Source organism: Cetorhinus maximus, chromosome 8 (genome assembly GCF_964194155.1).
Source record: "Cetorhinus maximus chromosome 8, sCetMax3.hap1.1, whole genome shotgun sequence".
Lineage (NCBI taxonomy): Eukaryota > Metazoa > Chordata > Chondrichthyes > Lamniformes > Cetorhinidae > Cetorhinus > Cetorhinus maximus.
The window spans coordinates 23,232,407-23,259,556 of NC_135886.1; the positions used below are offsets into that span (position 1 = coordinate 23,232,407).

The following is a 27,150-nucleotide window of genomic DNA, read 5'->3' on the forward strand; positions in this document are numbered from 1 at the left end:
GATATGGTATAACCAGCTAATGACAGCAGTGGGAGATTTGAGATCTCTCTGAATATTCTCCTCTCGGAATTGTGTTTCAGGCAACAGGGAACAATACCACCGGAGATCAGCTACATTACATTAGCATATCATTTTGGCTATAGCAGAAATGTTGATTCCACTTTTTGGAAATATTGAAATGGATAGTCTCACACTTTCAATGTTTCTGTCCTTCATGACTTCCCTTAGCTATGGCTTTTATTTCCTGAAGTAAATGAAAATTGCAAATATGTCTTGTTCCAGTCATGTTTTTAAAAGGTTAATTTTTATCAGTTTTAACAGGAGGCCTTTCAATGAAACCAAATAGGGAGAAGTGTTTGTTTCAATTTTTGAAGCTGCTGCTGCTACAAACAATTTAGATTTCCATAAAATGTCAAATAGGTTAATAAATACTCCATGACCCCCACCACCTTCGAAGGATAAGGGCAGCAGAAGGATGAGCATACTATGACATGCAAGTTCCCCCCCCCGAGCCACACACCATCCTGACTTGGAAATATATCACCATTCCTTCACTGTCGCTGGGTCAAAATCCTGGAATTCCATTCCTAACAGCACTGTAGATGTACCTACACCACATGGACTACAGTGGTTCAAGGCAGCAGCTCACCACCACCTTCTCAAGGACAATTTGTCATGGGCAATAAATGCTGGCCTAGCCAGCGATTTTCACATCCCATTAAAGAATTTTTAAAATTGTAGTATATCAGCATATGTTTTTATTGTATGTTGCAAAAAAAAACATTGGTATAACAAAGATTATTTTCCCTTTAGCTACTGGCCTCATAATGGGATGCATGATTTACCCCGATGGCTGGGATTCAGATGCAGTCAAACAAATGTGTGGGGACAAAACGGACAAGTACACTTTGGGAGCATGTTCTGTTCGTTGGGCCTACATCTTGGCTATAATTGGGATCCTGGATGCTCTCATTCTGTCCTTCTTGGCCTTTGTGCTTGGCAACAGGCAAGACAGCCTTCTTCCTGAGGATTTCAAGGTAGAAAATAAAGGTAAGTGATTTTGTGCATTTCGGGCCATGACTTGAATTCATTTGTATCTGAACAAAATCTGGCGTTCTCGCAGGGGATTAATGTGTCTTTAAATCAATGGAGTTGCTAAAAATTAATTGAGGAAACTGTCAAGAGACAAGCCATTAGCAACACATATATTTTAATTAAATAAGATAAGGTTTTAATATCTGATAAGTAGTAACATGTGCCTTGTACTTGCATTTCAGTAGCTCAGTAAGGACAGCTATGCCCTTCAGTCTGTTGAGGCCTGGTTCCCAAGTGCAAATGCAACATTTACATCTTTCTCCTGTGCTAACCATTAGTTTCCAATCTCAAGGGAGGCTCACAGGTCTGCAGGAATACCAAACTTAATTGGCCACCACAATTGCCGAAAAATGACTAACTCACCCTTCATGTTCTTCATTTCATCTTTACGAAGCATTTCTATTGATGTCCCAGTAATGGTTGGGGAGTTGTAGGCCCTTTTAGTCTGTGCATCTGGCTTTATTCAATTTGATCTCCTCTACAATAAGATTGCTGAAGGAAATAAAAGTACTGGCTCAAAAAGAAATCACAAGGAACAAGTGGTGCCATTGGGATCAATGTCATTGTTAATGAAGTCAGTGAGATACCCCCGATATGTCTCAGTCTGCATTCAGTAGTGTTGCCTGTGAGGGATCTTTTAAGTAAATCAATAGCTCAGACAGAAAAGCCTGCACATATCATTTTCAATCCACATCAAATGTCATTTTATAAAGTCAGGCAACATGATTCACTTGAACACTAATTCAAAGGTTGGCTATCATTCTATTCCTTAAACATTCAAAAAATGGTACAATATCTGATAGTATCTAGAAGTAAAATTGGAATTTTGGCATATCATATCCTTTCCTATTGTACTGCTTATTAGAACTCAGTACTAGTGAACACAGAAGAGAATTTTAACTGAGAAAGGAATATTTGAATGAAGTATGAGATTACAGCCAGTTAAGCTGCTTCCCTCAGTTAAAAATTATACTGTGATTGCAAGTTGATTATTGTAAAATAGCAGCTTTGTAATGTAAAAAATAAATAGTCTTTTAATTTGTCAGTGTTGTCACAAAGGTGAGGCAGAGATAGCAGTGGAAGATGAAAGCTCCGACAACGCTGCCTGTAGCTGTTATAAATCTTTTAAGATAACGAGCTAAGAAAAGAATCTAAACTGTAAGTTTCTGGTTATTAACATTAATTTTATATTCCTGCCTTGAACAATGCTGAATTGCTTCATAACAGAGTCACACTGAATTGTTCTCAATCTGTTATTGCTAATATCTTTCAATCATGAATTGTGACCAATCAGAAGTCAGGGAACATTTCCAAAAGCATTTGAATGCTTATTATTCCTCTGATTTCCAAATTCAATGGTAGTTTTACTGTTTAGGAAACAAGACTGAAAAATCTCAAGCATGTAGCTGCTTATCCTGCCAAAATTAGCATCCCAGATGATATTATGTGTGACACCATTCCAATTATATCCAAATTGAATATGTTGAACAACTCACCTGTTGATGCTGTTTGTGTACACAATCACTCAAAAATTCCACATCAGCACCAAATGCAATCTGCTAGAAAAGTCCAATGACACAAGCTTCTGCATCAAAATATAATCACGGTGCTCACTTTCCAGTATAGAGCTATAGCCATCCCTTAACATGTACGGGGCTCAATTTTAACTACTAGATGGGAGATGCAGCAAAGCTAGCAACATGCCTATCCAGGGGTGACAGCAAGCAGGTTGGCTGATTTTAATGGTTGGGCATCATTAGCATGCCATTTGCCAACTGGCCAAAATGGTCAGATCTGGAAAGGTGGCAGGGGTAAGGGAAAAAAGGGAAAGAAAGGAAGGAGGAAGTAAAGAGTAACAGTTCTTGCTGCCTGCAATTTAAAATTGCAGTTGGCCAGGTCAAGACAGGTAAGAAGTAGGTAAACCCACCATTCCATTTTAACTGGCTCCCACTCTGGCAGAAGCCAGGATGAGGGAGTTAAAATCAGACCCTATGTTTGCCTTGCACTTAAGCATTCTAAATCATTAAAGCCAGAGAGACCTAGACATAAGAAAGAACAATTTTATGGCACTACTACTACTCAATCCTGTTTCAAAGCATGAATGAAAACATCAAAATGGAGGTTACGTGGAGAGAGAAGATTATGAAAGCCTCATTATATCGATCCAAATATTTATCTGTTGGCTTCTCAAGAACTTCCCTGTCTCTAAATTCATCTGACCTTTCCAGCTGATCATTAGAAAGGGCAACTGTGATAGACAGGCTAGAGGTTAACAAGCAACTCTCAAAGGCCTGAGATTGCGATTTTGCATTTATTGTTGCAGTTACTTTGATAGGCCAGAGCTGGGCTGTCAATTTATAAAAATGTTCAGGCTGAGATCCCACTCTTTCAAATAACTGTTCATTCCTCATTCTATTGGCAAATAACTGCTGGAGTGCCTCAGACCAAAGGAAGTGGAGGTTTTTACAGACTACATGATTAATAAAAAAAAACTTCAACAGATTGACTAAATAAATGGCAAGTCATAGTAAAAGTTGTGGTGTTTCATTACACACTGATAAAATGTGAACATGTTGCTTACATATGGTCTTGGCCAAGCAGAGCCAAAAAAAAAACAACTATCCTTCCTTATAACAAAGTATGAAAATCTCAGTTCGCCTCCTGGCAGCCAGCACAGAGCACATTTGTCTGGAAAATAACTTAGAAATTTGAGAGAATGGTGTATGGCACAGGGAAAATAAACCAAGAGGAGGGAAGAATTAAAATAAAATGCTAATAAGAATAATGGGAAGTAACAACTTTGGACTCAGGAGTTTCTTCTTGAAGCTTAAGTGATGCTTTATTGTTTGCATGCATGGATGAAAGCCTGAGGTACTACAATGATATGAATAAGTGAAAGGAGATGACTGTAATGGGGGGAACGGTCAGGAATGCAAAGAAGATGAAAATGGGAGGATATATTTAAGCATGTGTGGAGAACGTTCAATGTTTAATGATGAGAGATAACAAGTCATTAGAGACTGTGTAGTCTCAATGAGTTGCCACAGAAGGTAGATTCTTATTATTCAGCAGGTGCACAGGCCTTTTCAATATGCACATATGAATATCACATTTTCCATTGCTGGTAGGGCTTCATGCAGAAACAATTTCACATGAACACGTCTTTAGTTCATTTTGAAGCAGTAAGTAACAAAACTGAACTGGTTTGAGACACTCACGAGAGCAGCTTTGAGACCTTTGTCAATATTGCTATGTTTATTCTTCCTATGACAAAGGGTGACAACAACCAATCTTAAAATAAAGCTGTATATACACAAGGCTTTTAAAAGTGTTAAGTCAGTGTACTTAATGATTTAAGTATTCTATTCTAGAATTATAGTTTAGGCTTTTGGAAAGCACATGTTAAGAAATTGGTGCACCTATAACAAAATGTACTTACCTGGGCTTCCTGAATAGCATACATAGAAAACTGTATTTGGCTTTAGCCAGATAAAAATAAGCCATCTGATGTACGTGACAGCAGTACAACATTTCTTCCTTGGAATGTGAGAATTCTATTTCAGGTACCCCGTACCATACATTATACCAAAGCAATTTTCAGTTGTGACAGATAGAATTTAGGAACATAGAAATTATAATGTCTAAAGCAGATAAGTAAATGCACTTTAGGTAAAATCAAGACAATAGATCATCCGTGGTAGACAGCTCCACTTGAAAAGCGAGCAGAGCCACATAGGCATTGCACTAACTGTCCTCTTTCTGTTCTGTTATTTTATGATAAAGTTGAATGCAAATCTGGGCTTTACATTCTAACTAATTGGAATTCGTAAGTAAATTGGTAAAGTATGTCCAAAAGAAAACATGCTATTCATTCGTGTGAACTGGCGGAAATGGATTCAAATGTGGCCAACATCTAATCATAGAATTTTCACAACTGCAACTTTAGGTGAATTTTCAGCCCTCCAGAACCAGCAGGAGGCCACAAAATCTTTATCCACAAGGATTTAAATGCCACAGGGCTTTCTTCCACCTAGAATGGGAGGGAAGAGGGTGCAAGGAAGCTGTCAGCTTTTAGTCACCTGCTGGCTTCCAGTTTAGTGGTGGAGTGCAGAAGGGCTAGAGCAAGGGAGATCACTACCTTTCTTGTGGAGCCCCAGATAAGCAATCTGGCTCCTTTTTTAAACTTTCCTATGGGGTCTTTGTCTTTCCCATCAGCTGCTGATCCACTTCTGCTTAGCAGGAAAGCTGTAGTGATTTGCCCACTCAAACCTGGTTAAAATGCAGTCATGGCCCTATTGACACTGATATGCATAAATTCAAGAAGTCCCTTGCAGGTTAATGTCAGAGATGTTGGAAAAGAGTCACATTCTGAGTGGTTAAGTAACCTGCTCATTTTTTAAATGTCCACTTTCCAATTTTCTGCTGAGCAGGTCAAGTTAAAATTGATCCTCTTACATCATAAAGATTTTGTTTTGTGCTATTAGTTGATTTGATGATAATGTTATTTCTACTACTAGATAATGACACTACATGGTGTGAATTAAACTAAATGACTTGAAACCACACAAGGAGAAATATCTTTTCATATATTCATTATAGATATATCAAATGTGTTATCATTTGGACCAGCTGGTGCTACCTATTGGAGCCCCTGTGCACAGCATTGCAAAGGCACAAAGGTTTGATCCCTGGAGTTCCTAATCTTAGCTGACTTTACAGAAGAAAATATTAAAAAATGTCAGGTCTCTCCCATAGCTAGCAGAGAAAACGAGAGGCCTATTTATCACCATGCATGCCTGCCATCTGCATTTGTGAACACAATATTGTGGGGGTCCACATATCATGCCCCTATTTGGGGATCGGGCTTCCACGCTTAGAACATATCAATAGCTCAAGCCATTTCATTCAATTATAAACACCTTGTGGGCTGTTTACAGACAACACTCATTTGGCAGCTGTATTTTAGTGGCCAAAGACCATCTTCCATTTTGTGAATATTGGACCAGCTAAATGTCGTAAACAGTGAACTCTCGCAGCTCCATATACTTCCAAGATCATTGTACTCTACCAATTCTGTCCTCTGTGCATCTCCTATTTTCTTCACCCCACCACTGGCAGCTGTGCTTTCAGCTATCAAGACACAAAGCTCTGGAATTCACTCCCTAAACCTTTCCACCTTTCTACATTCTATAAGGTCCTCCTTAAACCTTATCCATTTGACCAAGCTTTTGGTCACTTGTCCTGATATTTCTATGTTACCCGGTGTCAAACTTTGGTTATCGTTTCTGTGAAGGACATTGTGGCATTTTGCTACATTAATAAAAAATGGCGTTTATATAGCATCCTTAATGTCCTTTGTTATGGGATATCTTCAGAAGAATTTGTAGTAGTATCATGATCAGTATTGCATGATGACTGCAGTTAGTCCGAAGCTAGCAGAGATACAGGAATAGTCAGAGGATATCAAGGTAACGACTAGCCACATAAGTAAAGGACCCAGATTTGTCAATGGTTTGCAACAGACTGAAAGATTGTGTGTCTTTGGCAGGCAGAAGAACAAAGTGACCACATTTTATGGATATCTTCCAGTGAGGAGTACAGTCACAATGATTCTCTGCATGGCCCCAGGCATCACTGCATTCGCCTAAATATTGACCAGATTTGTAGGACACAATCTGGTTCACAAAGGGACATGAGATTCACTTATACGAGTGGCCTGTGATGTTGAACTTAAGGAATTATCTCATGGAAAACCATAATACCTGTTGATCTGCCTCAAATTAGGGAGACAGAGTTAAAGGAACAGGTTACAGTCCTCGTTGTTCTTCTATCTCCACTGGTACATTTTGATTAGTACCTATGTATAGTGGGACAGGGGTATGGGGTAAATCATAATTTTTTCCAAATTAAACATAAAATGATACTAAAATCTGATACTCAAAATGCAAAACCTTGTTTGAGAAAGGTTAGAGAATAGCTTTACAGCAAAGATTGGAAGTAGCTATTTTAAGATCCTTTCTGGCAGAAATTGAACAACATTCAATCGCGAAAAACGTATTAGGACCAGGACTGCAAAAAAAGAAAATTGGGTTTGTAGCTCAGAGAGATATGAGCTTCCAGTGTAATAACATTTATACCATTCAGTAGAAGTATAGAAAGCACATGATGGGATATGGCTTTAGGTAAGTAAAAAGATAAAAAGTTTGCTAGTAAAATAAATACTTTAGGAACTATTATAAATCACCTCTATTCACACAATCCCAGGGGCTGTTGATGGCTACTGACCTCAAACTTTTACATAATTACCTTAGGGTCAACTTCAGTAGTTTATAAAAGATAGTTGAATACACAAAGCTCTGAGTGAGTCAGTATCAACAACAACTTGTAATGTTCCAAGCTAACACTTGACCAAATAAATAGTACAAGTGTCAAGGGATATATTGTCATGACAATCGTTATTTCATGCATTCATAGCAGCCAACCTTCCGTCAAACTTTGGAGCCAACTTTAACATCAGTCAGTTCTCACTTGCCATTCAAAGTATGACGGTGTCAGCTGGGACTGATGCTCCCAATCTTGGTTTCTCGAAATCAGTGTTCAGGTTTAAAACAGAAAATTGTGGAAATACTCAACAGGTCTGGCAGCATCTATAGAGAGAGATGCACAAGAGTTAATTTTCAGGTCATGACCTTTCGAGAGGCACATCATAGGCTCTAAGATTTTTGAATGCTGCAATGAAGACTTTGGAGGAGGTGAAGGAAAGGATACCGTGTATCAGCAGGGGGCCAGGTGTGCCCCCAGACAAACATTCAGAATGCAGTGGCAGCAGGTAGCCTTGGAGGTCAAGGAGTCAAACCAAGGACTTGGATGCAATGCCCCAAGAAGTTCAATGACCTCATGCGAGTGGTCAAGGTCAGTGAATGTATCTTCAAATGTAATATTGTACCAACTGCACCACTGGCTCAATTTGACACTGCTGAATTCACCACTGCCCCCTTCAATCACCTACCAACAATCTCTATCAGGCATGACTCATACCTCATATTCACTTCACCTCTCAGTCACAAACTTAGCACTGGTGCCAGCCTCTCTCTCACAGTTTGCACACACTGCAACAGTTCAAGCATGACAAACATCACCCAGAGTGCGTGACAATTTCACTGACTATACCCTCTCTATTGTAGGAAAAGATGGCGCACAACTGGAGGCAGCAGAAGCTAACTGGAGGGGAACAGACATACCTGCATGACTTAACACCATGAAGGAGGCAGTGCTGGCCATTATTGAAATACCCATTGATGAGGCTATGGCCAGCAGCGGGGTTAAAACCATTGAAGATGACGACATCCTCATATCTGATCTTCCTTCTCACATCCAATTTCCCATCCTCCTCATACCACAATCTTACCCTTGTACCTTTCTCCTTTCAGATACTTCAAAATGCAACTTGGTCAGGCAGTGGAGAAACAGCAAGACAACGGTGATGATGAAGGCACAGTGTCACTTGATTTCACACACTCGGCCACCAGCTCAGATACTGATACTACACGTAATTGAGAGGATGCCATTAGATGTGGGATTTGCATGTGGTTCGACACTGAGCACAGTGGCCTGCAGCCAGGTTAGGGGGTAAGAATAGTACAGACGTCAGCCCACCAGAAGGGAGGTCGCACAGGTTCTGCTGCAGAGGGTTTAGTTGAATACTTTAATGGGGCAATCTACAGAAGAATGCTGATTTGCGTGCACAACAAAGTGCTTGGTGCAATGGGATGCCTGAGATCAATATCAGGGAACGTGCAGTCGAGCATCAACTTTGCAAAGAGCTTAGAGCCCATCCTTCCCAGCATGGATTAGTGACCAACTCCATCCACACTTTTAGATCCAACCATGATGCAGCGCCTGAGGGCTGATGGTGCAGCTTCTATTACAGCACAAGTCTTGCCCTGCTGAGGTTGCATCAGGTGGCAGATTCCAGTGATGGTGTCTTTACTATAGCAGAGAAGTCTCATCCATTTTTTCTCACTTAAGTTAAGATAGGAGAATTGCTCCACAGGCATTGTGGGCAGATGTGGCCTCCTGCTGAAAGCTCTTTTCTCCCTTCCATCTACCTCTCTCTTCCAGCAACTTGTTCTGCTCTACATGCTCTGCTCATTTTCTACCAGTGTACACTTGTCTGGGAGCAATTGATTTCTAAGACATCTTGAAGGCAGCAAAGACTCCTACAGCACATGCAGAAGAACTACTGCCCATAGACCTTTGCAACTTTAAGCTATAGAAAACTCTAAACACTTGTGGACCTATCGCAACAGCCATAAGAAATCAACCGGCAACTAACCTGTAAGTAATTGATGATTCCTTTAAATAGTTTTGGCGGTGGGGTCCTTCCTACTTCTGAATGCGTGTTCAGCTATGAGAGGTTAAGAGTGGTGGTTGTTGAAGCATTCAATGTTACATGCCGATTAAAGCCATGATCTTCTTGCAGTGTTTACATCCAGCAGCTGTTCACTGCGTACACACTAATGTCCTCACCATTATGGCATCCAGTGCAGTTCAACCCAGTATGTGTGCACACACTGTGGACAGCATTTTGGACCTCTGCGGGCACTCTAAGCACCCAAAAAACAGACACAAAGAATCCAAATTTCTCCCCATACATGTTTAGTTCTATTATTCAGGCAGCCCCTAGCAGCTGAAGTGCAGTATTGTAACTCCATCCACTGTGTGTATCTGCAAAACGGTTTCACATCTTTAAATTATATAAAATTCCAAGTAGGAGAGTTGACTGCAAGTATTATACATCACAAAAAGTTAACATGCAGGTACATCAGTAATTAGGCAGGCAAATGGAATGTTGGCCATTATTTAAAGGAAATGGAATATAAAAGTAGGGAAGTCTTGCTACAACTGTTCAGAGCATTGGAGAGACCTCACCTATAGTACTGTGTACAGTTTTCATCTCCTTACTTAAGGAAGAATATACTTCCATGGAAGCAGTTCAGAGAAGGTTCACTAGGCTGATTCCCAGGATAACAGCCTGTCTTATGAGGGAAGGTTGATTTTAGATTTTAGAAAATGAGGGGGATAATATTGAAAAAAGATTGAAGGGGCTTGACAGGGTCGATGCTGAGACAATGTTTCCCCTTGCGGGGGAATTTCGAACCGGGGATGTACTTTAAAAATAAGGGATATCCCATTTAAGACGGAGATAAGGAGGGATTTCTTCTTTCAGGGGGTTGTCTTTGGAATTCCCTTCCAGAGATCTCCACTTAGAGGCTGGGTAATTGAATATTCATGGCAGAGTTAGATTTTTGATCTATAAGGGAATCAAGGGTTATGGGGACAAGGGATGCTGTGGTGGTGCAGGCAGGAAAGTGAGTAAGGCCACAATCAGGTCAGCTATTATCTTATTGAATGGCTGAGGAGACTCGATGGGCCAAATGGCCTACTCTTGCTCCTATTCCTTAAGATCTTATAATGGTGAAGCATGAAACCACTACTAATATTGCTTGCACTTTATAAGCTGTAATATAAGTTTTAACTAGTACAAAAACGGGATCACAGAATGAAGGAAAATAGCTGAAATTTATTTGATAAACAGCACATTTTTATAGTGGCAAACTAGAGATTTGCACATAATATGTACTGCAAATAGAAGAGCAAGCAGAAAAAAGCTCATCTCCATTCTTGACGTGTTGTGAGCAACATTTTTTGATGTACAAATTATATGATTGGAGATTGGGAGTTTATATGTTTTAGTCCAATTTCAAGAAGTTGCTAAAACAGAAGTTAAGAGCCTCAATGGTGTGGCTTTTACTGATTAATCCCTTATAAGATCAGGAGACTTAACTCTCAGCTTTATTCACTAATTTACCTCAGTAAGAAGTTTCTAAATATGCATTTAGATTTACTGTTTAGTGGTGATAATTTCAAAAATAATGAAAATTATGAAAAATCAGTATCAGAGGCAAAAAGAAATGAAAACAGATTGAAGGGACAATTGGTCCTAGACCATTTTGTACACTTGTTGGGTAAACTTTTTCAAAAATTGCCATATTAAGGTGAATCCAGAAGCAAGTATAACAAGGGAAAGATAGCACAACATTTTTCTGGGGTCATAGAAAAACCTTTTCCCTATTACTGACCAAGGAGAATGACCATGATCAGCGGGACTTCCATTTGCTCTAGCTATGCCCTGCTGATACTAGTCCAGTTCATTTATATTGGGGAAGGTGGCAACAACCGCTTGTCACAGCAGAGTAAGCGCTGCATCAAAAATGTGGTTTTTTTTTTTAAAACTCAGGAATATTTAAATTTTTGTTGATGGGGCCTGTTCATATTGAGATGGAGAATATGTGAAATGGATAAAAGCAAAATACTGCAAATGCCGGAAATCTGAAACAAAAACAGAAAATGCTAGAAAATCTCAGCAGGTCTAGCAGCATCTGTGGAGAGAGAAACAGAGTAAATGTTTCAAGTCCATATGACCCTTCTGAAGGGTCATCTGGACTCGAAGCGTTGAATCTGTGAAATGGATCTGTGTTCAGGCACAGGACTAACCTTTCCACCACATGCACCTTTTTTTCAGGTCGGACGAAGTTAGAAATAGAAAGCACGTTGGCAATGGGCTTTGCTCTTTCCCCAGCAGGCTGAAATTTTCTGACAGCTATATCTATCGGGGAAAATTGACAGGTGAATGATAAAAACATGCACGTGAGAAGCATAATCTTTGCTATTTTACCCCCTTCCATTTGCACTGTGAAACTTGGATACAAGGTCCGCCTGTAAAGGCTCTGGCATCCAGTGTTCAGATGTTAGCAGATGTGGGGCAGAAGGGAGGGGGAGGGGAGCTTGCGGAGGGGTGCTATTTTCCTTAACCACACATCAAAGGGTCCTTATTGAGATACAAAGTCTGAACCAGGGAGTGCAAGTTAGAATATTTGAATCAATGCCAAATCACGTACAGAAAGCAAAATAAAGGGAGGGAGTTAAAGATGGGATTGCGAGAGGAGACACAGAAACAATGGCCAGGATTTTCAGTGGCCCATTGGTGTCGGGAGTGTTTGGTGGCATGAGTGAACAATATGGCGCAATCAGATTCAAAATGGCGTGAAACTGATTCACGATCGTCCGCCAACGGCGGGCTGTTTTCTCCGCCATTGGGCTCCGGGAACCTCATTGTAATACATCAGCATATTATTAAGCCTGCCCACCGGAATCATTCCCACCCCATAGCCGCTGGATCGTCTGCCCACATCGGCGGGAAAACATGCTTGTGTAGAACACGTCTTGACAAGTGTGATGTCCAGAAGTCGGGACTTAACCACCAGGGCCTTGCTCACATTGCAGACATCTGAGCAGAAGATGCTGGAGCCCAACAGCAATGGGATCCTGGGGGAACGTCCATGGCATGCTGGGTGGATCCTCACGGACATGGCTCTGCTGCGAAGTAGCTCACGGAAGTTGGAAAGTTACCGTTGATGCTCACAATGGATGATAGTTAAGGAAGGTCTAGGAACAGCTGGGAGAGGAAGAGGTGTCAGAAGGGGGTGAGGTTGGAAGGGGGTGAGGTTGGAAGGGGGGCAATGAAGGTGTTGGCGGGTGGAAGGGGGAGACGAGCGGGTAACAGAGGAGAAGAAGGGAACTGGGGAGGTAAGTGTAAGGGGGGGGTGGAAGGTGCAAGGGAAGGAGTGTGGAGAGGAGAGGGGGTCCGGGGGGAGGAAGGGGTGCAGGGAGGGGAGGGAGTAAGGGCGGAGGAAGAAGTGAGGCTGGAGGAAGAGGTAAGGCTGGAGAAAGGAGTGGGGAGAGGGGAGGGACAAGGGATGGCAGAAGGGATTGTGGGGGGGGTGCGGGAGGAGAGGTGTGAAAGGGGGAATGGGTGTGAAGGGGTGTGCGGGTGGACATGCACAGAAGGGGTCAGATAAGTCCATATCTGCCTCCTGGGGTGTGAGCTGAGGGTGGGCATGGTATGGAGAAAGGGTGAGAATGACCAAGGGTAAAGTGAGGCGGTAGGGTGGAAGGAACAATGAGGGTAGTTGGTGGGGTCCCAGTGGCAGACACAGACCCTAGGGGTGGGAAGGAGGTGGTCAGGGAGGTGAATGTGGATGGGGTAGGGTTTTCAGGAAGGAAGGGAATGTGCACATTCACATGGACATCCCTGAAGGAAAAGGGTTGTGGCTGGTAGGTCACGGAGGGGAGGCGGAACGTGATGCCGGGAGGTTGGGGGTCAACTGCAATGGGGAAAAGGAAATGGGTGACCGGGGAGCGCAAAAAAAAAGCAAATCCAGACGATGCTGTCCAAATCAAACATGAAGAGAGAGTCGTGGTGGGCAAGGTCAGGTGCTGGATGGGAGTATGATCAGTGGTTGGGCAAAGATGCAGGTCAGCTCAGATGGACAGCTGGAAGCGAACCCCAGCAGCCACCATTCAAAATGCTCAGGACATTGAGAAGAGTGTAAAATGAGAAGGATCTGTGTGCATGTGAGTGTGCTTGCCCAAGGCTCCGAAAAGCCCTGCCTCTCACACACACTTTTCCCTCCAGAATCACTCACGGACCAGCTCCTCCCTCTACGGGTGACAGAGGATGAGGGTGAAGGGTCACAGGCAAAGAAGACTCGGAGGAAGAGGATAGCCTCTGAGATCCCTTGGTGGATGACCCAGGAGTGTCCACTTTCACTCCTCCTCCCCTCGGGTGCCCAAGGGCCCCAGCCCGACTCCTTGAGGGGAAGAAGCATCTGGAGGGACGTCGGGGTGCCCCATTTCCCCACTCGTGTTACAAATGCAAGAACTCACCCATGGTTACCATGATGGAGCGCAGATCTGCACGCACCTCTGCAGTCTGCTGGGCCAGAGTCTCCATGGCATCCACCATCCTCCCCATGGATAACTCCATGCGCACACGTGGGTACCACTGCATCAGACAGCAGGCAGGCGCACTCCTCTGGCTCGCATGCCACTCTGTTGAGGGCTTCCAACAGCTCTGCTCAATGTTCCCACACCTTCTTCTGACTCTCTAGGATGAGCTGGAAGGCCAATTCCAGAGGTTCTTCATTTGGCTCAGACCTCACAGGTGCCTCCTCCCCAGCAATCCTCTGAATGCCAGGGAGCTCAGCTAAACCTGCCTCCTCCTGCTGCAGACAGGTGCCCGTTCTGTAGCCACCAGATTGTGAACCCGAGCCTGCTCTAGACCTAGGTCCCACCAAGGTGTGTCTCTCTGCATTGGACGGTGTGGGCAAGTGCACAGGTTGTCTGGGCTGCTTATTTCCACCTCTTATTGGCTACAGATGAGGACGTGGATGGAGCTGAGGGACTGGCTGGCTGAGGGTGTCGGTCCCTTGGCAGATCTCCGTGTGAACCAACATAGAGATCATTAGTGTAATGCAGAGTCAAAAGCAGGGGGCAGAGTATTCAGTTGCATTGAGGGAGGGATTGTGTGGTGTAGGATCCTTAGGTGGGTGTTCACTGCCAACCTCACTGTTGCCACAGGCACGGCCCACATCCTCACCAGTCAGCACAATGGCACGCTCCTCAAAAAGTGAGTGAAGGGTCTAATCTGGGCCATTCCACCCCTGGTCTGGGACCACTCCCTGCTGACGTGAGCCAGTTTCTCCTGCATGGGAGCAGATGGAGAGGGTGTGAGGACACATGGCACTGCGTGGAATGTTTGTGCGGTGAGCAGAGTCATGGACAGGAATGAGGATGTGAGCTCCAGAGAATATGAGCCTAATGGAGATGTAAGGGTGTGAGTGGGAGATAGTTACTGTTGTTGTCCCTTGAGGTGTGAGATTCCTGTGGATGTGAGATGGGTTTGAGGGTGAGAGTTGAGTTAGATGAGAAGAGCGAGTTATCCTGGTGGAACAGGTGAGACCATTCATCCTATAGTGACACTGGGTGGCTGTCCTCTTTTGCAGGGCATTGGTGTCGACCACCGCTGCCACCACCTGCCATGCTGGATTGGTGATGCCGCTGCCCATCCTGCAGCCATAGTGGGGGTTGAGGACATCGCATCGGGCTTCCATGGTGACCAAATGGCATTCCAGCGATGTGTCATTAAATCTGGGGGCTGCAGTCCTTTTGCCTTTCGTAGACATCTTCCCTGCATGTAGTCATGGGCTGGGATGTGTGCGTGCGGCTGGACCTTAAATATGGCGCCTGGGGTGAAGTGGCGAGCTGATTGTGTGGCAGGTGAATGACAGCACACCCACCATGGAAACTACATAATTCCCGGGAATGCATAAGTAATGCGGCGGGTTTGGGCCGATACAGCTTGAAATCCTGCCATCGCAGCCGGTGGGTAAAACATGCTTTTACCCGGCCACTACTGCACTGAGTGCAAATCTGGGGCCATTCCACCCAATGTTTTAAAAATACACATTTTTCAATTTTTAAAAAAATCTCCAACATTAAAAACTGAAAGAATGAGACTCTGTAGTTGCAGAAGTTAACTTTCATTGCCAGAGGAGTTAGGAGTAATTAAAACATATCACACCATTAAAAATTCAATTGCATTTGAATAGACAAGCCTTAATCTTTTCTGGCATGTTTAGTGTGTAGATCTATCACACAAATAACCCAACTTAACACCATTCCATGTATTTGATTCCTGGATCTTTTAGTTGCAGGCTGGATTCACTTTAACAATGGCGATCACTGTTAGCCTCACCATTACTTCTTTCACAAAATCTAGGCCAATGACTCAAATACAGGTCTTACCCATAGTACCCATCCTCTCGAACAGCGAGTGCTGGTAATTTAGAACACCCACCCTAAATAGAAAATTTTAAAAGTGCATGTGGGAATGGAAGAAATTTTGGATTGGTTTTGGGATGGGGATCCACTATGGCTGTCAGATTAAAGGTCAGTTCTGGAAAAGTGGCCAGGAACCCAAAACTTTACCCATGCCTTACCTTCTCTGTCAACACCACTTAGACCCAAGCATTTCCAGTATTTTCTATTTTCAATTTAGATAGAAAAGCACAGCTCAGAAGGAATTGGCCCGTGCCTGTGAAGACTCTTTGAAGCTATTCAATTTTAGTTCTATGCCTATGCTCCTTTCCCATAGCCATGCAAATTTCTCCTTTTCAAGTATAAATACAACTCTCCTTTTGAAGGTTACTATTAAATCTGCTTCACTACTATTTCAATGTGCATTTTGGATTGTCACTCACTGCGCAAAAAAACTCAACCTCATCACGGCTTTTTTGCCAATTACCTTAAATTTGTGTGTTCTGTTCAAAATATAGAGAAGCTTTCATGTGGATCTTCAGCTATTGGCTTCCCACAGATCTCCAGGAGCAGTAGGCAGCTGAAGGTACAGCTGTCAGATTTTAAGATGGATGGCCAAGGCAGCCTGCATTTCCTTCGATCTTAGTACCTATGGTCAATCACAAAGTGTTGTGCCACCTAAAATGTGAAAGTGTAACATCAAGCATTTCATTATGTTAAGAATTTTGCATATTACGATAAATCTCAAAACGACAATTACATTACAGATGTGCAGTGACCAATTCTGCGCACACATAATGGTCTTGATTCAGAGAAAGACCAAGTACACAAGTGCAGCGCAATTGTAGAAAAGTGATGCTCTGCTCCCAAAAACTAAATCTGTAATATAAAAGGGTCTTTTAATTTTATTAATGTTGTCCTGGAGCTAAGGCCTCACTATATTTTTATGGAAATTATATACACATCATGGCTAACTAAAGTTAAAAAAAATACTGGGCAAGGGCTTTAAAATGACCGAAGCCATTGCTGGCTATGACTCAAACAAAAGGGAACTTTCCTGGCATTCAGAACAACTGCCACCTCGTTATCTGTAAAGAAGCACTAATGACCCCTGTGACTGCAGATATCAAATCCAAGCAAGTTCTACAAAGTCCATTTGCATTTCTAGGGCTAGACCTGGCCAACAGAGACAAACAGTTTGCATGGACAAAGGACCCTGAGAAATCTTTTGAAATTATTAATGATTGAAACATGAACCATCAAGAATCCAAATAAAGTAATAAGCATCCCTTGTCCAAACCAAAGTGGAGATGTGGGAGACATATCACATGACCCCCCCCCCGCCCCACACACACCAAAAAAAAAACTACCACCAGTTGCAACAACCAGTTACCCGGTCTTGCTGGAGCTGCAAAGCTCAGACTGTCATCTTCCATCAACCAAAACAGCAGCTCAGAACAAGGGCTCGGTCTGGGTCAATGCTTGGCCTCCATTTACACTGTTTCCACTGGAACTTCTATACCAGCACTTACAAGATTATGTGCCCTCCCATCACTCAAGTCATCTCTGCTGGAAAAATGAAATATCCAGCATCAGTCCTCAGCTAGTTTACTCGGTGAAAGAATACACCATTGGACTTTTGATTCTGGACTCTGGGACTCACGTGAAACAATATTTTCTCTCTACTCTTTGCCCTGTACCCCTTTCTTTCTCTAGCCCTCTTTTTTTGTAAGAATGTACTGTGATGCTACATAGTAACACCCCTCCCCCCAACCCGACATTTGTGTGTGCACAAATAAACTAACCCTCTGATTTTAGCCCATCATGAGTTTGCTGTGGGGTTATTAATAAAAATTGGATCTCACCAAAATTGAGAGGTGGGAAAAATACCTCACCATTCAAAGGGGAGATCAAAATTAAAACAAGTTTCTGTTTCTGGACATGTGGAGGGGGGAGAAATTCAGGCTGTTTAAATTAAACCCCCTCCTGTCTGTAATAATGTGCTAACATAAACTAAGCTGTAATAAGGATTCAACATAGTTTATAAAAGGGAGATAAAAAGTTACTTCAGGCAAAACTGAAGTTTTTTTTAAAATGTATTCCTTCACAGGGCTTATTGCATTTTATGCATGTGGTTTTATGTTAATTTTAGAAATTCTACTACACAAGTCAGGTCACAAAGTCAATTACTCATTTATATGGTAATCAGTTCCAAACACCTTATTGAATTTATTTCCTGTATTGCAGATGTGGACAATGCCTAATAAAGACATCAACATTTGTATCAATTATGGTAAGTCATCTATAAAGTCCACACAGTTATATTTGGAACAGAAAATGGCATTCTTGCAGTGTTGGTAGTTTGAAACAGCATAAAATTTTCTTATAGGAGCTGAAGTGCCTATAAAATCAAGCAAAATATTCTAGATACCAGATTTAAACTGTGTGTGAAGCTTTTTCTCTCATTTCAGATCACACCAGTCTTAGTTTATTGGTAAACGGGTATTGCAGCATTTTGAAATGAGGCCCTAGAGTAAAATATTTTTCATAGCTGTATTCTTTTGTTTACTTCCAGAGCTGTTCAGCATGCTTGTGATATTGGATCAAAGAAGCTTCAGTATTCTCCTTAGCAGGTGAATTATGTTGCAGATTCCCGAAAGGAATGGTTAATACAGCAGTTTGTACCTCATTCTGTGGAACTGCATTCAAGTTATAACAGTCAAAATTATGAAATGTGATTTACTTTGATTCATTCATTGGAGGCCCATGCTACACGGCCATAAATCAGAGGATGAATGTGTTACAAGGTTTTAATTCCTGCCACTGTGTTGATACAAATGAACCTCATTAGGAAGAGCACTTGCATTATCATCTTAAGTCCAAACAGAGTGAAGTATCATGGTTCTGTACTGTGTGTACACTGTATTGAATGTACGTATCTTAAACTTTGACAAATAGCTGCTATTCATCTATGATGTCTTAATTCTTATGATAAAAAACTAGTTAAGACTGAATGTTTCAACGCACAAGCAATGTTTTAATTAGATGTGAAGAATTGATGTATGCTTCAAATTGTCACAAGTGAAAAGATCTCATATTACACCATTTTTGAACAAAGATTATAAAGCTGTTTTAATAGGAATAAGGGATTGGTTCTTTCTAATCTGTTTGTAGTGGGTGGCAAAATTAGTTTTAATTAGAATAAGCTATGTGTTACTCCCCTGCCCAACATCTTTCAAAGACAAAAGCTTACCAATGACGCCTGTTAAGTTCAAATGAGATTTGTTGAAGCAGCAAGTCAAATACCTCTGTCTGCAGGATGCCAATTTGGATTGGCAGCCTGAAATCTAATGTCTGCTGGCATAATGAATTTAACTTTTAAAGGCGAGCTTTAACTTACAAGCATATTTAAAATATTTCCTATATAGATCTTGGCTTTAGAAAAATTATTTAAAAATCCCAAAATGTGATGCGAGTTAGGCAAGTATTAGGGCAGTTTTTCACCATAGATTTACAGAAATCTTGCTGTGTATGGAAATGGATAGCTGCAGCTTCACAGAGCTGGTCTTCCTACAAAAATGGTGTTTTACCCATTTACAAACGGGCTATGATAGTCCATTATAACTTGCAATGATTTATAATCTCAGAAAACTACTGCCAAAATAACATGGAACAATGCTGCTTGTAGTTAGGTGTCCGTAGTGGAACAACAACCCACCAGAGAAACAAAATAAATTAAGTTTGTAGTCTATTGTATAGAATAACAATTTTATTGCCTCGTAATGCCTTAGAATTAAGACAATATTTATAAACCAAGAGCATTGCTTTCATGTTTTGACATTTTGACCACCTCACATGACAATTCCTCACAATATACCAGACTGTTAGCTAGTTTAGCATACAGATTTGTTTGCACTTTAGTGATTGGACCGCCACCACAAAATGGACACAGGTAAACAGCTTGGAAGTTGATGCGTTCACTTAAGACAAATGTTTCTTTCTAGAAAGGTCCCTATTCCCAACACAGCAGAAGCTGTGCCAGAAACCTAAACCAAAATTTGGCACTGATTGCACTGTTCTAGTATCTTATACTGGATTATGCAGTAATTTACAATAAGCACTGTAGCATTCTTAAAAGCTTTGGAATTTTACACAATCTCATACAGGAAGCTAAGGACTAACCCAGCACAAGAAAGATGCAACTCCAAAACTCAACAGTATCAAAAAAAAACTTATATTAATTCTATTGTCCCCCTAAGATAGTCTTCTACCAATCACTATCTTCTCATATTTTGGGCACACATTGAATCAAAATTTTGTTGCAAAATTATATAAAAATATGACAAGAAAATCAGACCATTTCAGCAAGTTGTTTTTATTCAAAAATGTTTTAAACTTATTTTTAAAGAGACATTTGTAACTAAAACACAAAATCCTTTATAAAGAACAGTGCCAGAACAAATAAAATATAGGGAACAAATAACATTTTTAAAAATACAGCATTCGAGGGAGCCTGTCAGAGAATGTATATTATGGCTTCTATTTTTTTTATCTATCCTGAAATCCTTGTTCCAAAATGGAAAATGTTAAATCATCTTGGTAGTAACACAAACACTACATCAAGCCTTAGTTGTTAAAATTCAACACAAGATTCAGACAAGGAGACCGTCCTGTAATTTATTGAAAAATATATAAAAGTGCAAAGCTTTAGAAATAAAGTGTACAAACCTTGCAACAACTTGAAATAATGTTGGTAATATATTTGCTATGCATTAACAACTGCGTATTGCACAGCTCCACAACCCTCCAAACCTTTATATGTGTGGATTTGATATCAATTCGGGTTCAGTCATCATGCCAATAGCAGCATTAGGTTTGTTTGTACAGGGTGTCTAGTGTGTGTCCACGTGTCTGTGTGCGCGTGCATTTGTGTGTGTGTGCATTTGTGTGTGTGAGTATTAACCCTGAACCAAACTTCTACAGTAGAGTATCGAGTGGTGTCAAATAAAGCCACATGCTACATGTTAGTTTCTGATTTCAGAGATGACCATTAATTTTACATACTTGTGGTTTAAACCAAACTTCAAAAAATCAATTTATTCTATTAATTCAACATCAAAAACATTTTAAAAGTAGCAAGAATAAAGCTCCCAAAGTTCAGTCCAGTTCCATTTTAGATCCTGCAGGAGGGCAGATTGTTGGTTATTTTCCGATTGAAATAAGACACATCAGGAAATATTCATAAGGCCAAGTCATTTGATTCAATTGTACCCAACACTAATCTATTAGCAAGTAGAATAATAATTTGTAGGCATAGAAAATCATGTATGTTGAATAATACACTAAATACCAGTCGCTGTATTAAATATTATACCTGACCATTTTTCACCATTTCTGAAACTATGGTGCTATATCGAACTTTTAAATTGCTGGAGGAACAGCTTAACAACATCCAATAGGGACAGAAATCATGTGTTCAGCTGCTGTTCACCATTTTTCTTCCTCTTACCCACTTTTTGGGAGCAGCCCAAAGAACTAAAACAAATTCAACTCAACTGCAGTACACAGATACAGTAAGTAATGATCCTGGGATAGGAATACTTTTTTTTATTACTGAAGTGTTCTTGAACAGCATTCTCCCTCTCTTGTGCCAAGACATTTACACTCCACTCCCAATTTCAGTCCATACTTCCAATGCAGATTTAAAATCTCTCAGCCCAGTCGAGAAGGTACACCTGCTGAAGCCTAGGCTGGAGTCAGGCAGGAGAGTTTCTATTTAAATAACACTGGAAGAGCAATGTGGAATGAAAACAGTGGAACTGAAGGGATGTTATGTTCACACAGCACTGCTGCTGGGTTTGCAGCTTTGTAGAAATTGCTCCTGGAGGGAATTAGCCATGAGGAAAATCCGAGCAAGATATAACCCAGGTACAAGAAAATCAGCCTTTTAGCCACAAGGACACAAATTCCTGGTCTTGTATGCAAATATATATGGTTAGGTCTTAGGAAAGTGAATTTAATTAGAGCAGTTATTGAAAGTCTAAGGAATTAACAATTATTAGAATTATGGTTACTACTCATTGTAATATTTTCTCTCTAAATATGAGAGAGATATGGGATAGTGAATACCACTCAAGGCTATGGTAAAAGCCAAACCTTTCATCTCTACCAATACTGGCTAATTGTGTTACCAGCTGTTATGTAACACTATTAAGCAAGTCCAAATGGTTTCAAGCAATGACGGAAAATGCTGGAAACACTCATCAGATCTGGCAGCATCTGTGGAAACGGTTAAACCATTTGGATTGACAATTCCCAAATTTCAGGCATGCATGTGGCTGGCCTAAAGCCTGAAACCCAAAGAAATTGCAACTTAAGTTTTAAAATTTTGAACGTAAAAATTTTAATGGTCAATTAAACGTGAAGCAGTTTTTGGTCAAAACATTACTGGTGAATTTAAGCAGTGAAAAGTCTGCCTCCTACATCATTGTTGTCCACAAAATGTTAATGAAATTCTAAATTAAAATAACCATTCTGGCCAATCATAGTGAATTCCAAAATATGACAGGTAACTAATGCAGAGTTTTGCACACGCCTGTTGAGTAGAGTGTGTTTCATCTTTTTACAAAATTCTTATTTCTCAGGAAAGTCGATTTTTTCCAGTCAGTTTTCCAATGCGTTTAGCACTCAACACAGATCAGTCACATGGTCAGGGGATAAAAGTCCTTCAGAAGTAAGGGCAACTCCCTTTCTTGGTTAAGACCAGAGATAAGTCAATGCATCTAATTCTCACTTAATAGTACAGGTGTAAAAAATGTTAATACACTTAATAAAGCAAATCACAAAATCTAAGACTGCTAGCAATATAATTCATTTGAGTTTAAGATGTTGATTGTGGAAGGGTTAACAAAACACCAAGGAAAATTGCCACTTATTTTGGAACGAGATACAGGATCTTTCCAGTTCACCAGTACCACTAATAAAGGTTTTGATCCTCCGCTTAACAGCTTGTACAAAGGGTAGAACCTCCAATAATGCAGCACTTCCTCAGTCCTGCACCAAAGCACCAGCTGAGATTACATGCTTAAATCATAAAATGGACCTTAAACCAACTTCTGACTCAGGCAAGGGTGCCACTGAGTCAGAGTTCTAATCAGTGATCTTGGTCACAAAAATTTAAATTATATCCATGTGGGTCATGATCTTTTAAAAAAAATTATTTCAAGGGATGTGGGCATTACTGACAAGGTCACCATTTGTTGCCCATCCCTAATTGACCTTGATCTGAGTCTTGCTCTGCCATTTCAGGAAACATTTAAGAGTCATCCCCATTGCTGTGGATTTGGAAGGACATGCAAGGACAACAGACTTCCTTCCCTAAAATGACATTACTGAACCAGATGGGTTTTTACAACAACTGATGATAGCTTCATGGTCACCGTTAGTGAAGCTAGCTTTTAATTCCAGATTTCTTTATTATTAATTGAATTGAAATTCCATCATCTGCCACAGTGGGATTTGAACCCATGTCCTCAGGACATTAGTGTGTGTCTCTGGATTACTAGTCCAGTGACATTATCATTACGCCACTGACTCTGCACGCACACATGAAGTTTATCTCCTCAGTCTGTTCATACCAGCATTTTCAGGAAAGTTTACCAAGTTACTGTTCATTAGTGTACATCAGTTATCAAGAAGACAGTCCTGTACTCAAATTTTAAAACTGGACTTGAGGCCAAATAAAGAAATCCTGGATCCCCAAAGCTGCAAAGAGATGTGAGATACAAATGAAACCGCAAGGTTTTTAAGCCATAGGAAACATTAGTACAGCATCACTGTTGAATAAAATACAAGTGTACACTGTCATGCAAAAGGTGTGCTATTAGTATTGCAGCCAAAGTCACGAGTTACTGATCTAGAAGCATGTTAAAAAACAAACATCCATTTATTTCTCCCATGTACCTTCCTTCACTCACGATACAGGCAAACCAATTAAGTTGCATTAGAAAAATAATTTAAAATTTCATAACTTTATTGCCATTTTTTTGCTCCTTGTAAGTTTTAGTTCACACAATTTTGCAATTTTAATATATGGAATCCTGCAGAGAAGAGTAGGGATCTCGTTGAACTATTTTTCATTTCCTCTCAGCTCTGCAACATTCTTCTTTCCCATGTTTTCTGTACTTAAACTCAAAGATTAAAAAATGAAAATGTAAGCGTGTTTGCTGGTGTTGGAATTTCATCTGTCAATGGTCATTTTAAGTCACAAGGTTCCAGTTTTCCCTAGCGAAACCATGATGTGCATCATGCATGATATAGCCACCAGTAAACACATTTGTGACTGTCAGTTGATTTCTTGAACTTTAATTCTATGATGGCTGGAAAGTGAAGGGATATTACAGATTAACATATCCCTCATGCCTTAAAGATTTGGAATATTGGTTGAACCACTTGTAGCATTGCTATTGATGTGATTAGTTGGCCATATTTGTGTCATTGTTAAATCTTCCAGAAGGGTCTATGGTGAAGTCCATTCTATAACAACTCATAGATGCAACTGTTCTTTTGGTGGGAGACGGCGAAAGAAAAAGAACTGAGAATTGCACCTGATCTGTTTTATTTCAAAATTTACACAATTGGGTTCTTACTGTAAGGAGGAATTTGCAAGGGACCTACAAAATGGCACTGGTGCACAATTTCAAATTTAGATTGATCACTGTGGTGCTTTACATAAGAAGTGCAATTCCAAAAAAGGGAAAAAAAATAAACCGATCACTGCACCCTATAAATGTTGCTGGGATCATATATACAAAGAATCTTTATCAGGATTTCTAACAGGCAATTAATAAAGCAGTTCCAACCAGTATAGAACAGAGTTGTTAAAGCTTGACTATTGATATACCATTTTCAAGCCCATTTCGAAAGGCAGTGAAACCATACCCAACACTGCCCTGCAGTATAAGACAATGTGACAATGATTCCTGCACTTATTTCCTGTACTTTAGATTTGCTAAATATTCATTAAACACACAACCTGGCCAAATGTTATCGGAAGCAAATAAAAGTTCAGCTAGTTGCTTTGGTCAAATGTGATTAATTCAGATGTTCCACAGGATACTTTTCAACTGGAAAAAAAGATCAGCACCTTTTCTGCAGACTTTGGATATAGCACTAGCTAAAAACAGATAGTAGTGTAATCTTAAATTAAATGCCTTTGGTTTATAATGTGTGTTTTAGAAGGCAAATTTTCACTGGAAGTGTTTGGTTGTCATTTCTTCTGGCACTGGTGAGGATCTCTTCCTCTAATTATAGAGAAAATACTTTACAAACGCAACTTCCTTTCATGTACAATATTCACGTAAGTTGTATGCAAAAAGTTCACTTTATTTTTTTGAAATATAGTCTGTTTAGGTAAACAAGCCACATTGCAATGCAGTAGAACACGACCAAATTAATGATTAATTCCAGTTGGTTTTCCTGGACTATGCAGTGAAGCAAATTTTAAAAACATTTTCTGGACAGATGTTACACAAAACACAAAATGGGGAACCTTCATTAGAAAACAGTAATATTTAAATACAATGTTATAATTTCTAAGATCTGCAGTAAATGTAAACACAGAAGGGACAAATGGAAAGGATCAATTTCCTACTATATATCTTATAGCTCTTCCAATAATAAACTCGAGATTTCAAGTACTAATAAGTACTTTGGAACTTCAACAGTCACTGACAGAATGCTTCTTCTAAAGTGCTGTTCCAGGAATGGCAGTTGGGAAGCTGGTAAGTATGAACATATCTTAAACACTCAACTACATGAGTTACTCAGCCATCAACCTACCTACAGAAAACATGGTCAGGAGGCCAAGTGCACAGCCTAGGTCTTAAGCAGGCTAACTTGAAAGCATGCAGACTGGCCACAAGTCATTCCAAAGCAAAAGCAGTTAATTTACTAGATACCTTAATCTCCAATTCAATGATCAATATCCTATGTGTAAAACACAGATAGCTATCTCTTTGGTACGAGTATAAGGTAAGATTTCACGTGGTCTCTCGTGTCATATGCTGATACTTGTAGATTTTACAGTTCCTTGGCAAAAGACATTAAATTTTGAACTACTCATTTATACTCGCACTCATCATATATGTTATGAACAGCACAACTGGTGAATGTAGACTAAATTAGTGTTCATTAGCAGCTAACAATCTGCAGCTATTAATGACTATGCATATTTCTCTGTAATCCAAACCCCCTGCATAATCCCTTTTCCGGTATATATTTTTTTCAACTAAATGTGTAAAATCTGCCTAAAGATTGGAGTAGCCCATACAGATATATTTGTACCTGTAAGACAATGAACCAGGTGCTGCACTAGTTTAAGGAAAGAACAAATATGAATTTGGTTGCTATGAGTTAAGCCAAGGGTGTCTGAGGCATTCTGCTGCAGTGGCTCGCTTCTCTGGTATCAGTTCCAGCATTGGTAACAGGAACTCTGTAAATGTAGCAGCTTCCTCCTGTAGCCATTCATACTTTTCCACCAGCACTTCATAGAGTCCCCAAGGTTTCAGTTTTGTGATGTGCCTCAGCTCACCTAAAGAGATAAACAACATGGTGAGCATCTTAAACATTACAGAATAACAAGCTGAATTACAAAAGACTGTTAACCGAGTTATCATTTTCTATACTGTCAAACTCCCTCCATCTGGCTGTACAAGCACAGCTTAAGTTACACTGGGTCGGGGGCCACAAAGCTCTTCAATGCTGTCAGTATAACAATGGCACAAAAACAGAAGAACTGTGCTCTGAGATGACACTGGCTGTGCCAGATTTCCATTCCGTCACTGGAGATAGAACATTTCAATGTCATCTATAAGAAAGTTACTGTAAATTAGTCTACATGGGAAAGGCACATCTTAACTTACACATCAATCCACAAGACTTTAGTCCCTTCATTTGCAGGCCTCAATTGTCCCTTAAATTATTCCTCTACTGTCCCATCTTGGACTCTAGCTCATGTGTTGATCATATTGTGTATTGATTTCAGTCCTAAACTTATCTTGTACTTTGAATCCATATTCCTCAGCCCTAGATTTGCAATTTAATTTGAAGTAATGATCTAGATTTACCAATCCATTCTTAGTGGTCTCATCTCTCTATATCACCAATTGGATGCATCCTTTCTAGACTAATAAGTTCATGCTTCATCATTCAGTCCTCGTTATTCAGACCCTCAATATTAGGGACCGGCCTTATCATTATTCTTTGCCAGCACACGAATATCAACCTTGGATCTTGGGAACCAGCAGAAACACTATTCATGGTATAGCCCAACTA

The 27,150-nt window shown here is 40.5% G+C and overlaps 2 protein-coding genes across 2 annotated transcripts in view; one reads left to right on the forward strand and one right to left on the reverse strand.

The window, feature by feature from the left end:
* The window catches only part of LOC144684075 (LHFPL tetraspan subfamily member 5 protein-like), a 122,280-nt gene extending 113,628 nt beyond the window's left edge, over positions 1–8,652 (forward strand). The window contains exons 2-4 of the mRNA XM_078547791.1: positions 814–1,050; positions 2,142–2,154; positions 8,526–8,652. Of these exons, the coding sequence (XP_078403917.1) occupies positions 814–1,050; positions 2,142–2,154; positions 8,526–8,652 (377 nt within the window). The remainder of the gene's footprint in view (positions 1–813; positions 1,051–2,141; positions 2,155–8,525) is intronic.
* Positions 8,653–25,179: 16,527 nt separating this feature from the next.
* LOC144683520 (SRSF protein kinase 1-like) overlaps positions 25,180–27,150 on the reverse strand; it is an 86,941-nt gene continuing 84,970 nt past the window's right edge. Inside the window, exon 16 of the mRNA XM_078546590.1 lies at positions 25,180–26,407. Within this exon, the coding sequence (XP_078402716.1) occupies positions 26,223–26,407 (185 nt within the window). The 3' untranslated portion in view covers positions 25,180–26,222. The remainder of the gene's footprint in view (positions 26,408–27,150) is intronic.